General features: G+C 34.3%; 1 protein-coding gene across 1 annotated transcript; it reads right to left on the bottom strand.

Annotated features, from left to right (window-relative positions):
- Nucleotides 1–5,264: 5,264 nt before the first annotated feature.
- On the bottom strand, nucleotides 5,265–9,738 carry LOC149201673 (peroxidase 5-like). The gene is made up of 4 exons (XM_089401330.1): nucleotides 9,517–9,738; nucleotides 7,685–7,882; nucleotides 5,790–5,976; nucleotides 5,265–5,686 (listed from the first exon to the last, which is right to left on the bottom strand). Exons 1-4 carry the CDS (start codon nucleotides 9,736–9,738, stop codon nucleotides 5,265–5,267), a joined length of 1,029 nt encoding a protein of 342 aa, XP_089257456.1.
- Between the last annotated feature and the right edge of the window lie 9,382 nt (nucleotides 9,739–19,120).

The raw sequence follows: 19,120 nt of genomic DNA, 5'->3' as shown, positions 1-19,120 counted from the left end.
GCGGTTGCTCATGAGTCCTTTACTCTTTGCTTCCTCCTTGAGATGCAGATATGTTTTTCATTTCAACTAGGTCTTGTTCCACATGAGATACAGATATATATTTGATATTGTTCAGGGTTTTCTCCACCTAATATGTAGATGGGTCTTTTATTGCTATCAAGATATATAAGGTTCCTTAGAGTCCCATTTCTTCCCTCAATAAGCTTTTCTACTATATGGTAGATCTTATCAACATGTGAATCAGCACATGGGGGAGTAAAAACTCTTCCACTTTAAATGAGATTTGTTAGAATCGAACCTAATTGTAGTAAATAAATAGAACTATCAAATCCCTAATCTCTTTTAGCACCTCCCTAACATTGACACCAAAAATGTCAGGTAATTTCATTTCTTAAATATTTGACATTAAATTATCAACCAGGATGTTTGTAAACTTCGAGATGCTACACTATATGTGTTGAGTTAAAGGTGTTCATAGTCTTCCTAACCTATTTATATGGAATGGAAATAAAAGTGAGCAACACACTACTATCTAAAAGCACTCATGTAGAAAGTAAGTTCACACTAAACCAAAGTAAAAGGTAGGGGAAGGGAAGGGATCCTAAATCTACTAAGGTCACTAGGGTTACCTACAGTGTCCTTGATTGACTAGATCTCTTATTGTCATGTTGATTGGGACAGAAGGCCATTGTATAATCAAGAGGGAAGCAAATCCTAACATTGTCCTTAGTGCACACTCTTCACACAAAACCACACAACTTGTAAGCAATGAAAGTAAGGCAATAAATAAAACTAATTATGATCTATCTATTGCATTGAAAGAAAATGAATCTTAAACGATTTTGTTTTGCAAAAAGTAAAAGAAAAGTAATTCAATCAATCAATTCCATTAAATATAAACCTTCAATAATTACATAGCCGACATCTCCAATAATTGAATGACCAACAATCTTTTCATTATGGAGAGGTGAATAATCTAGCAATCCTACCTATCATATGCAATCTTTGCAAACCTCCCCACTACTCTACTACAACCTCTCCCTCACTATTGTACTTTACCCATACATTTTATACAAAAGGACAACAGGGCAAATTAGAACTAATTCCCCCAAATATGGACTGTCAAAGTTATGGACAAATTACAAAATATTGTATTTAATTTTTTTGGTATATCTTGGTTGTATAACAACTCAAGATCATATTACATTTGATTTATCTAACATAGAATCATTTGAGAATAGGCTTGATCCAGTTCCTTTATTGACTGGTTGCTTTGTTTTGGACACAGTTTGACAACAAGCATAACAAGAATGATCCTCTTGAAAGAACTATGTGTATCTCCTAATCCACAATTTTTTTGGAGAAATCACATGCAAGTGGGCCTAATTGGGGATGTTATGGACAAAACCCATGTCATGGATTTTTTATATTCTTCTTCATCTCCCCAAAAATTGTACCTAAAGTTCATTACCCGATTCTTCTTGGCACAATTCATCCGAACTATAAATCATGAGTTGGATCCTTGTAGGGTCGACCTAGGTATGGATTAAAAAATATAAATCCATGCGATCACCCCTAGGAACAAAACCCGTGTTTCATAATTTCCCTTGGAGTTGTGTATATGTGTCAACCTCGGAGGCTACTTACAAGAACTACATATAAGCTACAGGAACTAAGCTAGGAAAACCATCATCAATAAAACCAACAATAATCCTTTGTAATTTTTCAAATAAATAGAAATAAAAATAATTAACTATGTTAACATTTATGAACTTATTATGGTATATTCACAAAGAAACATGGCAATACATGTAATACACGATTAAAGAGGTGTGATAAAATGACTTAAAGGGGAGAGAAAGTGGGGTAGATAAATATAGACAGAGAGTAAAAGAGAGAGAGGGGAGAGAGAGAGGAAAAGGGGGAAATAGAAAGTGGTCGATAGAGAGAGAGGGGAATATGGAGGGAGGGGTGAAGAGAGGGTTAGAGGGAAACATGGGGATGGAGAGCTAGAGTTTTCCCAATAAGAACACATGTGTGTTCCCTTTGAGTAAACTTTTATGGTATTTTTTTACATCAATGTAAATGTTAGAGTGACAATTGATGTACATGTTTATTAAGTTGATTATTTCAAATATAGGTTTAGGATGACCAACCTGGTTGTTTGCTAAACAAATACATGAAAACCTCAATTTAATAAAAACCTCTTTATATCTCTATTTTTGATGTTATTTTTCTATAGCCTAGACAAATCAGTTGTCCATTAAAGTGTATTAGTAGAAATTGAAACTTTTAATCCAAAAAAAATGTTTAATATTATTAAGTCTCTTTTAAATATTCAAATTTAATAATAACAGTAACATATACATTATATTTTGCATGAAAAATAGCATATCTTTATTAACAAAACTCAAAATTCTCACAATTATACATAATTTATATAAATAAAAATTATTTATATTCATAAAACTAATTCATTTTACTAAATTTCGTTTTTTTTACATTATAATCAATTTTATTATATAATCATCCTCTAAAATAACATATTACTGTTTTTCAAATTTACTTTAAACATGTTACTATTTCAAGTTTGCATTATGAAAAATCATGTTAACCTGCATCCATACTTTACCATTTTTCAGGTTTGCATTATGAACATTTGCTTGGGCCACAGCATTCTCATTAGCATCGACCACATTCTAGGTGCTGGCAATATGGATATGATCCCGGAGCAGCTTATAAATACTCTAAATAGAAGAGGCATATACTTCTAGTGTCAAGCCATTTCACTATGGAGGGGTCCATATCCAGTCTGGAAGAGCGCACAAGAATTGGGTCTATCTAGGCATTGGGACCTAGATTGGGACCGCATTGTAGCTGGGATGAAACAACTCGGGATATGTTGTGCTGGCAATCATGATAAGTTAATCTGGTCAGGGAAGATGAAGAATGATAACATTAAAGTTGCAGATATATACCTCTCTCTCTGTTCCGAGGATGCACAACTGAGTGAGAAACATGTTTTATTTGCCTTTTGGAAAACTAATATCCCAAACAAAATCATTCTCTTTACTTGGTTGGTTTTCCATAATAAAAATCTTACTTGGGAAAACTTGCAAAAGTGAAAATGGCAAGGACCTAGCATCTGTCCTATCTGCAAAGAGGAATCGGAAAATAACAATCATATTTTCCTCACATGTCAACATACAATTCAGGTATGGAAAAGACTTTCTTCATATATTGGTTTTCTGTATATTCAACATGCATGCATTGTGGATTGTTTACGGTGATGGAGCTCTCAAAAGTCTGTTTGGAGAATCATTCCGCCTATCCTATTTTGGGAAATTTGGAAGTGGAGAAACAGCTACATCTTTCAGAATTGCACTGGAAATTTCTATAAGATAATTGAAAATGTTTTAATCAACCACACACTGCATACATCAAATGAAATATGCTCCAAAGCACCTCGTCATAAGAGGATTGAACTTCAGATGGAATACCCTATGGGTTTTTTTGATGGTGTTGCTCAACGGCACACATGTGGTTGCGGTTTTTGGCTTGCCATCTCAGAGGCACTAACATACAGAACATACTAGCATGGAGGTAGTGGCACTAACACAAAGGCTGAAGCAATGGCCTTATGGGGCCTCCTATGGTTCACTAATTTCCTTGATATCCCTCTCATTCATATCCATGGGATTCAAAAATTATAATTGATCAATTAATGGGAAATGCAAACATCACAAACCCATTATTACATGGTTGGCTGAGGAGAATTGAACTACTATGGAAACAACACAACAACTCCACTATCAGGCATGTTGGCAGGGAACAAAATATGGATGCAGATGAACTATCGAAGAGGGGCTTAAATGGTAACACTAGAAAAATGCACTTAGAAATTATCCTGAATCAGAAAGTCATAGATATAGGAGACTTCCCATTCCCTGGCTAGTTTCTTCATCCCCTCTTCTTTTTTGTATAATTTTTTGTAACTCTACTAGTCTTATAATTGTTTTGCTTTCAATCATCCGGAGGGATGGACATGCTGTTATTTCACATTGTACAGCTGGCTAGAAGAAGCAGATAACATGCTGAATGCATACTATTTTCTTTTTGGTTCTGAATTGCATACAACTTTATCATGCAAATTTATAATTCTGGATATGTATGTGGTCTATGGATTGTTATTTCTCCTTTTATGTTTTGTATTAGGCAATACTTAAACGGAATACTGAAATAGCATCTCAAAATGAAACCTATATGATGTGAAATAATTAAATTACATTGTAATCCTCTAATTTCTGAACTATTAATATATAATCATGCTTGGAAAAAAAAAATCATGTTAACTTACATCCATATTCTACCGAGCGACAAAAATAAATAGATTAATATGTAATTAATCCCATTAATCTTGCATTCTATAGTAATTAGAGAAAAGTTAATGAATGTCTCATCAAACAGCTTGAGTTTATGTGGAATTTGCCCATATTTAAGCTGACATCGATATAAAGATACTCCATGGAACATACCATGAGTCGTATTATTATTCAAAGAACATATTAAACTTTATACAGTATCTCACAAACCTTATAAGCAAAAAAAGATATAAATTTTATATTTTTTCATACGCCATTATATATTCATATTAGTGAAAATTCTAGGAAAACAAAGAAAAATTTAAATTCGATCTTTATGGTTATTATCATGATTCCATCGGATCCCTATCCTTCATGAATCTGCATAATGAGTTAAATTTTTTTGCATCTCTCGTTATATTATATAATTACCCCTGTGTTGATAGTGTAGAAGGCGTTGAAAGATGCGAGTAATATGAAAGTAACTTTTTTGCATCTCTCGTTATGTTATATAATTACCCATGTGTTGATAGTGTAGAAGGCGTTGAAAAATACGAGTAATATGAAAGTAAGTTACTTGGAGTTATTGAATTACCACTTTGAAATAGATTCGTTAATAATCTCACCGGTAGTCAAATCAGTATATCTTTTTGAACGAATTAAAAGCATTCAAACTCGGAACTCGCCTTCAACTGCCACAGCATTAAAAAATTGCGATTGTTTCATGTAAGCGAAAGTACAGGACAACCGAAAATATTGAAACGGTGGATGCATGGAGTACATGCGTACTCTTTAACCATTCATGAAGTACTAGTACAGTTGCATTTCTTACTGAATTCTAATTGTAATCTGGGTGGTTCTGCACTTCCACCAAACCAATTTCAATTTCAATCTCTACCTTAATTAGTTGTTGGTACACCTACAGTTGACACGAATTTCTCCCTGACTGCCAGTCAATACGCCAATCTGTCCCATCTTTACCATCGCAGCAGTAAATTTTTTATGCCAGGCGATGAAATCGATGCCCGAGTTTTGATTCACAATATTCAGTGTGTTTGGATCTGTGAGCAGAGCCGCATCAGAAGTAAACAGACCGCGGTGGGCTTTAACTTCATCGTAGTAAAGATTGTCGAGGATGAGGGATGTTTTACTTTCCATGGGCACGGTCGTGTGGTCGTTGCGGGAGTCGCCCTTGGGACACTGCGGCTTGAGCACTAAATTAGCATAATAAGGATCCAGAGACGGGTCCGTCTGAACAGTGGTATTGAAGTTGTAGAGCCTGTTCGTGAATGAAGAGCAATGCGACACCCCAATTGTGTGCGCCCCTGCATCAGGCAAACTTTATTATTCGATCGAGTTCTACTTCTTTCAAAAAATATTATCATCATCTGTAAACATGAATATATGAATGTGGTTTTGGTTGAATACCAGAGAGTATAACCATGTCTTCTTGGGATAGACCTTTGGCTGAAAAACTCTGAGTGAGCTGTTTTACATTGAAAGTCGGGGCAGGTACATTTGCCTGAACTTCTGAAGCTAGTGAAATTCTTCCATCCTTTCGTCCAGCGGGAACAGCGTAATCTTTCAAACTGAGAGGTGTTCCAGGTGGAGAGGCCTGTGATCATTTAGAAATGTTAGGGTTGCTAGGGTGGTTCGGGTAAATTTGAGGTGGTTAAGTTATTAGCAATGTTGAGCTCTAGGTTTATCAAAATTTATGGTTTTGTCAATATGGTATTTGATACCACATCTCTAATGCAGTTTATTTATAAGTGGAAAATGTACCAGTTTATTTAAAGGCGGAAAGATTTTATGTTAATTGGTGCTGTGACTAGTGGGACTCCATGTTAATTGGTGCTGTTATTAATGGGATCGCAGCAATTGTGTCTTTAGAGACCACCATTTTTCTTGGTGTTTAGTGAAGGAGCCTCTCAGATGAGATACATAGTGGTAGGATAACACCAATGGTGTGTGAACACTCAAGGCATGAGTATTTTCCCACTAAATTGTAAGATCTATTATTAACTGATGCATGTTGTGCACTTGATTTTTTTAAGACCTTAAGACTTTGATGAGGTATACATGTAGTGTAGTGGAGCATGGAGTCATCAAGTTGTGGAATGGACAACTTGAAGGGGCACCAAGGTGGGAGGGGCACCAATATCTTAGCGTGAGGGGAGAATGTGAGATCTTAGGTGAGATGATTGATAAATGATGGGAATGTGAGAACCTAGGTGATTCGTGTAAGGCCTTAAGACTTTGATGAGGCATACATATAGTATAGTGGCCTATTGAGTCATCAAGTTGTGGAATGGACAACTTGGATAGGTACCAAGGTGGCAGGGGTAATAGTATCCTAGCTTGAGGGGGGAATGTGAGATCTTAAGTGATATGGTTGATGAATGATTGAGAGCAAGAGATACTAGTTTGACCTGGGAATGTAGGAACCCACGTGGTTCTTGTAAGGCCTTAAGAATTTGATGAGGCATACATGTAGTGTAGTGGAGCATGGAGTCATCAAGTTGTGGAATGGATAACTTGGATAGGTACCAAGGTGGCAGCGGCACTAGTATCCTAGCATGAGGGGGAAATGTGAGATCTTAAGTGAGATGGTTGATGAATGATTGAGAGCAAGAGATACGAGCTTGACCTTGGAATGTGAGAACCCAGGTGATTCTTGTAAGGCTTTAATACTTTGATGAGGCGTACATGTAGTGTAGTGGCCCATGGAGTCATCAAATTGTGGAATGGACAACTTGGATAGGTACCAAGGTGGCAGGTTTTGAGGGGGGAAGTTAGATCTTAGTTGAAATGGTTGGTGAATATTTGGGACCAAGAGATACCAAAAAGGGGAATGTGAGAACTCAAGTGAAATGGTTGATGAATGATTAGGACCAAGTTAATATCCTCAAATCAATTTTAAGAGGAAGATTAGGCAATGTGAGAACTCAAGTGAAATGATTGATGAATGATTAAGACCAAGTTAATATCATCTAACTAATTTGAAGAGGAAAATTGTTACAGTGATTTGGGTAAGTCAAATTACAATAAATTTTCTATCTATAAAAACAATAATTTTACCCATAATATTTATCTCTAATATAACCTATAGTAAAAACTCCATATTAATTAGAGTTATAGACTAGTGAAAACCAACTATAATATCTTCAAACACAACTACTTCTCTAGATATTTCATTATCTAACATCGATCACTAAAATTCAATAACGTTGTTATTATTGCACGCTATATATTTGGATTATTCCGTAAACGTTGCTATTATGCTATGCTATATATTTGGATTAAAAGATGTAAAAGAGGAATACCAGCTTTACGCTATCTCGAGCGGCAAACGCCAGGATGTCTGCACAGGAAACCGTTTGAGGGCAGATGGCCTCCAGCTTCGTTTTCGCTATGTCAATCACATCGAATGCTACGAGACTTGGATTGTTAGCAGGCGCGTCTTTCTCCGCAACGATGCCGAGTTTGGGATTGGAGTCGATGAGAACGGAGGCGTCGCATCCCTGAATGTACAGGAGGCTCGCCCGGTCAACACATATACAAAGATTATAATTTTGATAAGTTCTGAAAACACATGAACTACTGTCCAATAATTACTGTAAATTTTTTATGATCCTGGTTGAAGATATATTTATGACTTTTCAGTCATTTGGATTGTGAATTCTTAGAATATTTCGAAATTTGATGTAGAGGAGAGAGTTGAGAGTTCAATGGTTTGTTCAACTTAACAATTTCTTGACGGGTAACATTGGCTTATTTTAATGAGATTGGACGGGTAACGAGGTGGGAGGAAAAAAATGGGAGATTAGAGTAAAATATATATGGAAGGAAAAAAAAGGGAGATTAGAATAAAATAAATATAAAAAGACTTCCAGTGGGGTTTTTAGATGGGTCATGTAAAAAGAGAAGATGCAGATGTGGAATTTTCATAATAAACAAACTACATTACTATTATTATTTTTGGTAGAAGGAGGAATCCGCATCAATAATAAAGTTGATATATAGGGTTGTGGGGAATTCTATCAGTTGTAAAGTGGCTGGGAGGCTGGGATTGAGAGGCTGTAGGTATATGGCGATGTCAAGGGTATCATTGATTGGGTTAAGGACCACAATCAGTTTAATCTGCTCATTTTATTTAATTAGATAAATCACATAATGGACTTTGTAAGCTCTTTTCAGCACATTCAATTTGATCATATCTACAGAGAACAAAACATGACCACAGATTTTTTTGTCCAAAAAAAGTATAAAGAAAGTTGCTACTATTATGCATCTTTTGAAAAAGACGTCAAAGTCAAAGTTGACAGTATCATTTTCTTGTAAGAGTGTGTGTCTTTTTTGTTTTACATGTTTGAGATATGGCTAAGAGGGGAGTTTCAAGTTTTTGAGCTAAGAAGGAAAAAGAAAGGTACAAAAGATCCATCAAATAGTATAAATCTGAAACACAAGGATTTCCAGATTTTGGAGAACAATAGGAAGCATGCAGGTCATCACAGAAGATGTAAGGGTAGTAGATAGGATAAATAGACACTCAAATATGGTTGTTTTATGTATATGGTTGGGATAGAAGAATAGTGTAAGTGTATGGAACTATGAAAATGCACTTTTTCTTTTATTTTTATAATGAAATGAAGTGTTTTATTAAAAAATAAATAAATAAAAAATCTTGATTTCATTCTTGTCCAATTTTTTTGTTTAGAACTTAAGTAATCAATGATCTCTTTCTTATTAGTGTAACTCCAATAATTTCAGAATCCGCAATCAAGATAAAAATGTCTCTATTTATAACAATTCTGACAATTATTTGATCTCACTGGTCCCTTAGTAGTGAAATTCCAAAATAATTTCAAAATCCGTAATCAATATAAAAATATCTATTTATAACAATTTTGACAATTATTTAATCTCACTAGTCCAACTATTTGTGAAACCAAACCAATCAATGACCTCAATAACCTGGCTTTTGTCCATAAAATTCCAAAATATTTTCAAAATCACCCATCAAAATCAAATTTGATATTTATGACAAACCTATACAGTTGATGTGTTAGAAAATGGAAAATGAAAAAATAATCTGAAATTAAATTATGATGTAAACAAAGCATTATATTTGAATCATTGATCTGGGAGGACCTACCCTGACGAAACAATCGTGGAAATGCATCCGTATAAGCCCGGCAGCTGTTCCAGGGGAGCTCAAGAATGCACGTTCAACAACCTCAAACACAATGGATTCCGCGATTGGACAAGTAGCATCGTAGAAGCCCACTTGAAGTTCATCGCTCACAACAGAGCCAGCAGCCATGGCACAAAGCAACAGGGCAAAGATGGCAGACTTACAGCACTCTATATTCGCCATTTCACAGCACTAACAAAGATCAAAACATGTCAGCATGCAACCATTCGGATCATTAATTAGCTCCATAAACAGATTTGAAGCCTGAGAACTGTAATGAAGGAAAAACTCGGCATTCTACTGCTTAGCCTATTACCATTGAAATTCTCACCTGGATGGAGGCAGGTAATTGATGGTTGGTAAAACCCTGGAAAACAAGTACTAGAGGCTTTGTATTTGTAAAGTTATATGACAGTGTTACTGCTCGTAACTGACAGAGTTTGGCTATAAACAACAGCTGTTTTGAATCAAATAACTTGGTGGCGAGATTGATTAAATACTCTTCCCAAATTATGCCTTAATCAACGTAGGCCTCTGTATTGTGCAGTTTATGTTCCACTACTATTTACTATTTATGGACAATATTTTTGTGTAGACTAAACTTAAAAAATCCAAATGGAGGGGCCTGACTCGAAAAGTAAGGCATGACTTCTTTAATTGCACAAAGAATAGCTAAAAAGCTTCATTAACGATTTAAAAAATTATTAATATAAAAAGTTCTCTTAAGGATTTAAAAAATTATTAACATAAAATGTTTCCTTGCAAATTAATATTTACACAAAATGGCTAAAGTTGGACAAAACAGATTAACTGAAGGCAGCTTCTCCAAAATATGAGAGCAAGATTCAAGCGTGGAGTTATAAATGGGTAACATTAATGAAAAGAATTATGCTTTAAAAATATTTAAAACGTATAGTTAGTTTTAGATTTAAATGATTAGATTAAACTAAGTGCTTATTCTTAACTTGTGATATACAAATATGACAATAGTAATACTAGCCTCATTATCTAATCCAAGATAGATTGAGATGTACTTCCTTACATGCTGCAATAACATAATCTATTTTTCAATCCCATTTGCTGCAAATAGTATAGTTAACACTCTAAAGATAATGTTGTGAGCATTTGAACTTTAAATATAATGTTTTGAACATTTTAAATTATTATATTGGCTTATACACATTTTATATAATCTCGTTGATGGCATTTTTATATTAATCCCATTTGCTGCAAATAGTATAATTAAAACTTTAAATATAATGTTTTGAACATTTTAAATTATTATATAGGTTTATACACATTTTATATAATCTCGTTGATGGCATTTCTCAATTTTAAAAGTTGGATGTTTAAAATATTGTTAGTTATTTAGTGCCTTTTAATTTAACATGAGAATATAGAGTATTAAATTTATGTATTCATAATTATAATTATTATTTTAATATTAATTTTAATCTATAGTAATTATTTATATTAATGATTGAAGATAAGGTTTTTTAGTTTAAAAATTTTATTTTAGAAATAATATATAAATGAGAGTTTAGGAAATTGTGTGCGTTTTATTTTGTGTTTCAATTTTTTCCAAAGATTTACCATAGCTCTCTCTTTCGAGGACAGGGAGTGGCCTCCTACTACATAAATGTGGTAGTTGGAGGAAGCGCGTGCCACAATCTTTGCAAATTCAACAATCACAATGTAGTTAAAGAACTAGAGAAGCAACAACTGCGATAATTGGATGGAAGATCAAGTTTCTCTTCTACGGCATTAGATCAACGATTAGTTGAACATGATAAGGGGTCTCAAAGGAAATCAAGCACATGCAATCCATAGGCAAAAAAGCCAAAATATGAGATAACCTCCACAAAAATTAAAGAAAAGATCCAATATATGACTCTAATTGGAAATTTTATAGGGCTTTGGCCAACAAAGAAAGCTTTAATCTAGTGGATTTGGAAAAACTAGCATCCCAAAGGAGATGTGGATCTCAACCTTGGATCCAAGGATTTTTTCACAATAAACTTTAATATTTGTAAGACATAAACAAAGTCTTTCAAAATGGCCCATACTTTTTCAATTTGGTCAGATTATATATGAGATTTTGGAAAAATGATTTATCTCAGATTGTTGATTTTTGTAGCTTGGGAGGTACTCCAAGCCCTAGGGTTCAGGGTTTGGAGAGCAAAACACCACAAGGGCAGCTTGTGGGCTTGGAACTCAAGTGTGGGGTTTTGCACCCGTCATGATTTGGACGAAAACAGTGATGGAGGTACGACATGTGATGGATGAGGATGATAGTGTTCGATGATACGATTCCAACGCATCAAAAATCGTCTAAATCCGAGTTGTCGTTAGAGAGAAATTAATTTTTGAAATTGACAAGGTAATTATTGGTTACCAAGCCATGTAGGCTTGGTGTAAACGACTCCAATAGTTGTGTCTCTTCAAGATTCGTTGGAACCCCTTATATGTCTATAAATTAAGGGTGATTTGGAGTCATTTAGGCATCCAAGTGTTACAATACATCACCAAGAAGAGCTCTGAAATTTCGTGGAGGAAGCCGCAGCAAAAGGAGCCAAAAGGATAGTGTGAGGAGGCCTAGTACAGTGTGGGTATATTTTGTGATAAAGCCGCATTGTTGTAGGTGACAGCATGGCATATTCTATGGTTGTTTGGGCATGATTAGGGTTGTTCTTGGGTACGTTTTCAGGGCAGAAGAAGCCACAGTAAATAGGAGCAAGGGATTGTTGTTTAAAGGGAAGATTATGGCACTGTTTGAGGGGACCAAAGTTACAGTCCACTGTTGGGCTAGGCCGCAGGAAATAGCCAGCAGTTGGAGACCTTTAGGAGTTGCGTTCAGGGTGGATAGCAGCCCTATAAGGCAGTGTATGCCTGGAGGAGTCTCCCTAGGGTGAACCGCAATCAATTGGAAGTTGTCTTGCTAAGTTGCGTGGAGGAGAAGGGTTGTAGGTTATTCCCTAACCAATGGTGCAACATATAAACAAGGTGAAATAGCAGTATTTATGGAGGTGTATTGGGTCAATGTGTCACCAGATTGGATCAATTTGTTGAGCATCATGTTGATGCCATGTGTTTGACATTATGAGGCGGTGTGTCATACTATGTGCAGAATTAATAGTGAGTGGATTGGGTGTCATATAGTTGGTTGGAATGCAGCGTGTTGGCTACCCAAAGTAGTCCTAGAGCAGCAGACAAGAAGGATGTTGTTGGTGTGAGATTGGGTGAAGTATTGCAGCGTTATGTGCAACACTTTGATGGAAGAAAGTGACTGCTAGATTGGCATATTGGAGCTCGGGAATTAGGCCTACCCAAAGAGCAGTTGAAGAGCTTGTGTTCATTATAGAAGATGTGACTTGCAGTAATGACAGGAGGAAGCCCTCTTGGAGTCTCGATGTGTAGATGCTTTGATGGACTAAGGCACTACTAGTGAGCAGTACAGAAGTGAAGGACCGGTAGGACAAGATACGACATGGAAGTTGCAGAGATGTTTTTCATTATATCTTGTATACCATAGACTATTATATTATTTAGATTTGGTTTAATATAACGAATATTGGGATTGTAAAATATTGAAATTTTGTTTAAAACTGTGTATATTGTGCATATGTGATTTACTGCTTTATATTTCCATTATGCAATGTAGTTTATGGTTGATATTCTTGGTTTTCTAGCGTCAGTTATTATAAGACTCTAACCTAGACCCAAGGTCATGGAAATTAAACACAGATAAAGAGGACTTCGTTACAATGTTGGTGTGGATTTGATTGTACTCTATTCCCCAAGAATTCTAGGACTAAGAAATCTTAGAAGGGATTGGAAATACTTTAGGAATTTTTTCCATGTACTCAAAAGCTAGAAGGCAAGGGAGCTACATGTTGTATCCATGCATCTACATGTACATTAATGTGTCTCAACCACTTCTAGCTAACATATGCCAAGTTATGAGGACAATCTATGACATCAACCATAGATTATTACCATGTTCCTTCAAAATGTAAGAAATATCATGAACATGGGAAACTATTTCGAGAATGTCCACTCAATTAGAATCAGCAATGCTTGAAACCTCAAAATGAGAAAGAATAAGAAGAGATTGAAAAGGTTACTAATAAGAGGAAATTTAATAATAGAAGTAATTGAGGCATATCAAGGGGAAACCCCAGAGAAAATAATAGATAGTAAACTCCATAGAACCCAAAAATATATTTGGTCAACAATGAACAAGAAAAAAATGAAGACGAAAAGAACCCAACACATAATCTAGTTAGTCTACAAGAGGACCTAGTACAATGAAGGAAGTTGCATACTCAACTCGAAGATAAAATCTCCAAGGATGTAGACATGACACAAAAACAAGAGGATCCCATTGAAATAGAAGTTGGACGTCTTTATTTTTCTTAGTTGCAACTATCAATTGGAGATTAACATTTTCAAGTTCCATTTCCTCAACCTCTCACTCCTACGTAAGGAAGTGGAATTAATTTCAAATGCCTACGTCAAGAATCAAGAAAATATACATCAAAATCACAATGGTAAGCAGAATATTCCTTCATCTTATTTTGGAGTTAAAAAAAATCTGACAATAAGGAAATTTTCAAATCTATAAAGGATGAAAAGAAAAGAGGGAGAAAGATTAATAGCAAATTGATATAGAAAATGAGACAATTTTTGGTCATTTTTGGGATGATAACTCTAATGATATAGTCCTTTCCACCAGTACCCAAAGTTCTTTCACTGAATATGAGAAGCCTAATTGATAAATCCAAAAATAGATTTCTCAAAACTAAAATTGTACAAGAAAGACCAACAATAGTAATGATTTAGGAAACAAAGTGTGGAGGCATAGGGATGGACATAATAGAAGGTATATTATGGAAGAAGGTATAATAGTTGGCAGTATATGAATGTGAGGCCTCATGAGGTTTGGCCATACTTTGGAACCCTGGGGAAATAACTCTATCATATTTCATGTCTACTCAAAGAATATCACTAATGTTTATGGACCTAGCATTCATAGGGATAGAATTAATTTTCTTCAAAATTTAAAACAAAAAATAATGCAAATTTAGTATGCTCATTAGATAATCAAAGAAGATTTAAATATAATACAATCCCTATCTAAAAACAAAGGAGGGATATGCAAGCTACATGAATATTTAGGCCACTTTCGAAACATGAGAGAGCATCTAAAGTTGATAGATCAAAAAACCAACAAGGGAATCTATTCATGGAAAAACCACAGAGGAGGACCACTTCATATTGCTTAAAGACTGGAAATATTTTTTTATCTTAGAAACATTGATGCTTTTACGAGTGGTCATTGATGTTGCATTCTTTCCTAGTTATGGATCTAATCATTAACCAACAATTCTACACATGGACTAGAAAGGAAGTCCAAAAAAAACCCTTCATATTTGAAGCATTCTAAATTCACCATCCATAAATTAAATAAATATGGGAAAATAGTGGAGAGAGACTTTGAATATTGAAAGATATATTATGTAAAACTTTCATTGCATATTAAAATACATCAAGAGCCATCTAAAACTATAGACATGAGTTTGGTAACATCCATGAGGAAAAAGGGAAACTTCGAAAAGAGATGGAACGGAATAAAGAAAGAATAATGAATGAAGGAAGAACCAAGGAATTGGAAAAGAAGGAAACAATAACTCAAGATCAATTGTAAAAACACTAAACTTATGAATAAATCCTGTGGAATTAGAAATCATGTACCTTATGGTTAAAGGAAGGAGTGAAAAAGATTTTAAATCACAAATCAATGTTTCAACATCATCAACACAACATAATCTCATGTATAAGAACTCTTTGGGGGGGAATTAGAGGAACATCATGAAATGGAAGAGGAGAATTGCTTTCATATTTCAAGAATCTTCTTACCGAGTCTCAGCCAGATTGAAACCAAATAATAAGGAGAATCATTTAAAGCATTCCTTTCATTATAACCTTGGAGAAAAATAATGCTCTTCTATGTTAAATAACACTCTTGAAAGTTAAACATGTTGTTGTGGAGACATCAAGAGGTAAGTCCCTAGGGTTGGATCGGTTTACTTTTGATTTTTTCCAATGTTATTGGTCTATCATTGGTAAAGATGTCTTGAATATTGTAGAAAACTCTGGAAGGATAACTTTTGTCTCCTCTACTTTAGGTGCCACCTTCATAACTCTTATCCCTGAAGAAACAAAGTTGAATACCCCTAGTCCTTTAGACCCATCTCCCTTTGCAATTTTATCTACAAAATCATCTTTAAGGTCATTGTGAAGAGACTCAAGCCTTTGCTTCCTTGCAACATCTCCTCAAAACAAATTTTCCATGTTGAGAAAAATAAATTCTTGATGGTATTCTTCTCGTTAATTAAATGATTTACTCAAAAAGCTAGATGTTCATTAAGTTATATATTTATAAACAATTCAAAAAAATCTATTGGAAATGCATGTTTCATATGCTCTCTACTTTTGTTTTTGCTGAAAAATGTATACATCAGGTCATGGCCTCAGTTTCCAAAGATAATTTATTTATCCTCATTAATAAATTTCCTTCTACTCCATTTTCCCCATCATGAAGCATCAACCAAGGAGGCCCTCGCTCACCCTTCTTACGTCTTCTTATGGCTAAGGGTTTAGGGTGAACCATCAAAGTGGAAATTCCCAATAATAGGCTAAGAGGTCTCACTTTTAATAGCTTTGACCCTGCTTCCTCTCACCAAAAGCTTGTGGATGATACTTTCTTGATGGGTATTCTCATAATGAGGGAAGCAACCACTTTTAAAAGGATCCTTGAGGATCCAATCTACATATGAAACTGAAATAAATCTCGATAAATACCAAGTCTTCATTTTTAACACTCCCCAACCTATGCAAATTAGTATTACTTGAATTCTTAGTTATCAACAGATTTCACTTCAATAGAAATATATAGATGCACCCCTAATTGATAATACTCTTTGTCATTCGGTCTTGGAGGATTTGGTCCTAAAATTTGAGAAAAAACTTTCTAGTTAGACCTTTGAATCCCTCAACCTTGTTGGAATGTCAACTCTTCAAAAAATTATTTTACAAGCCTTGTCTCTCTATCTATTTTCTACTTTAGCATCCCCTAAGGAAATTATCAAGAAAACTAGATCTATTCCACGAGCCTTTCTTTAGGAGATCTGAAACACAAAAGGAAATGGGCTTTGGTAGCTTGGGAAATAGTTTATCGTCCCAAAATGATGAAGGAATTGAGCTAAGAGATCCTAAAACATTAAGTAACATTTGGGTTACCAAAACCTGGAGGCAATGGCTTCACTCTCACTCAAAATCATGGGGGAATATTATGGAGAATGAAATATACTCCAAATATTTAGGAACAAAATTTAATAAGAGTTGAATTATCAACATCAAACGCTTTAATATTTGGAATTCAACATGAAAAATAAATATCTTATCCAAAACCACAACTTTTTTGTAAATTAAGGAAAGAAACCAAGATATTTGGGATAATTCATGGAATCAACTATCAAAATTGAAGGATTTAGAAAACATACGTGACATCTAGCATATAATGGAGTAACAAAGGTGGATTATAGTTGCACAATACTAGGACAAAAAGTTATATCAGGCAAAAGTGGAGTCCCTAACTTATCAAAGAGCATTGGCAACCAGCAGGAGAATAATCCAAAATGGAAATTGTTATGGGAGTAATTGGAAACTAGAATAATTAAATTCCAAACACATGGATTAGACCAAGAACATGTGTCCATTCCTAAGAATGTGTGTGTGTTTGTAACAATGCATGCACATTCTTAAAAATGTGTGTGCTTTTATAAAAATATGTGCACATTCTAGATCCATGCCAAGATGGTGTCTTTGTTGGCATATTGGTTGGTATCTTGGGCTTTGTCGAGCCTGGATGCCTAAGAATGCATGCACGTTCGTGCAAACATGAATGTAGTTTTTGCAATCACACATTCCTGATGGCTCCATTGCCACTTTTAGAGCCATCATCTTCATGCACCCATCTATCATTGATTTTTTTAATTAATACTTATCTTTCATTCCCACTAAGAACACCTTTGATGTTGAATCTATTTCTAAGGTATTTCTTCAAACAATTTTACAATTGCATGGAATATCTTGAAAACTCATCCTAGATCATGATTCTTGATTCAATTTTTAGTTGTATACTTTCCTATCTTATTTTTTGAAACTCAAATAAGTTTTAGTACCATCTATCATCCTCAAAATGATGGTTAAATTGAGAGGGCTACACTAGTCTTAGAAGATACCCAAGGGTGTATGTAATGGATTAACATAATTAATGAGACAAGTATATTTTCCTTATTAAATTTTCATATAGTAACAATTTCAATAACTCCATCTACATCTTTCCATAAGAATTTATGTATGAATGACTTTGCAAGAGGATCAAGAAATTTTAGGAGTTATAGTGTTATAAAAGATGAAAAATAAATAGAATAAATTAAGATAAGACTTGAGGAAGCCAAAGACCATCTAAATATTTATGATTATTTTGATAAAATTTACCAAAGATATAGCAAAAATATTAATAATATTTCCAATAAGGTTAGATGGTCAAAAAAATTCCTTTAAATTTAAAAACGAACAAATTATCAATATAATTCATTTATCTGAAGAGAATAAGACTATTACTTATCATCATCTCATGTTATCACCCATCTAAAAGGATTATATCATGTTATCACCCATCTAAAATGATTATATAGTTTATTTCATGTTTTAATATTTATAAAGTATATTCCTACTATCCTTCATATTTCGAACTAAGACTATTTATAGATTTTTGAGATAACTTTCTAGTTAAACCATTTGTCATATTAGGCAAGTATGTTCATTATTTATAGGAGCAAGTTAAGATGCAATGTAATGTGTATAATCTCTAATCTACAATGTGGAAACACACAAATACCATGTTTAAATTACTTATATATTTTTGCTTAGATAATCCAATGTAATGTGTATAATCTATAATCTACAATGTGGAAACACACAAATACCATGTTTAAATTACCTATATATTTTTGCTTAGATACCACTTTAGGATGAAGTGTTATGAAGGGGGTCCATATATCATGCCCAATATTTTGTTCTACATTTTATATATCGATATAGATATTTATCTTAAATCTTATTATAGGTTGAACACTAAGTGATACAATACTTTATGGCTATGATGTTTAGTTTATTTTGTTGATAAATACTAGCAATTGCATCAAATGTTGCAAAGGAAATGTGGTAAGGCGCTAGCATAGGAAAGAGTAGGCATTAAATTGTTATTCTTCCATGATGATAGTGAACTGTTCACTAATTGTTGTCAAAAGATGTAAGTAGAATTTTGGATCTTACTTAAAGAAGGGGGTCTCAAAAAAATGCATCATTGACATGAAGGAGTATCCTACAATATCAGGCTCTCTCTTTTTGGTAATTTAGTGTAGCTGCCAAGAATGCATTGTAGAGATAGCAAAGATCTCTATCCTTAGAAATTTTGACCGGAAGACCCTGATTT

Source organism: Pinus tabuliformis, chromosome 2_1 (genome assembly GCF_031772625.1).
Source record: "Pinus tabuliformis cultivar Carrire ecotype Pingquan chromosome 2_1, CPIR1, whole genome shotgun sequence".
Lineage (NCBI taxonomy): Eukaryota > Viridiplantae > Streptophyta > Pinopsida > Pinales > Pinaceae > Pinus > Pinus tabuliformis.
Note: the sequence above shows the minus strand (reverse complement) of the source record. Positions and strands in the feature narration are given on the sequence as shown.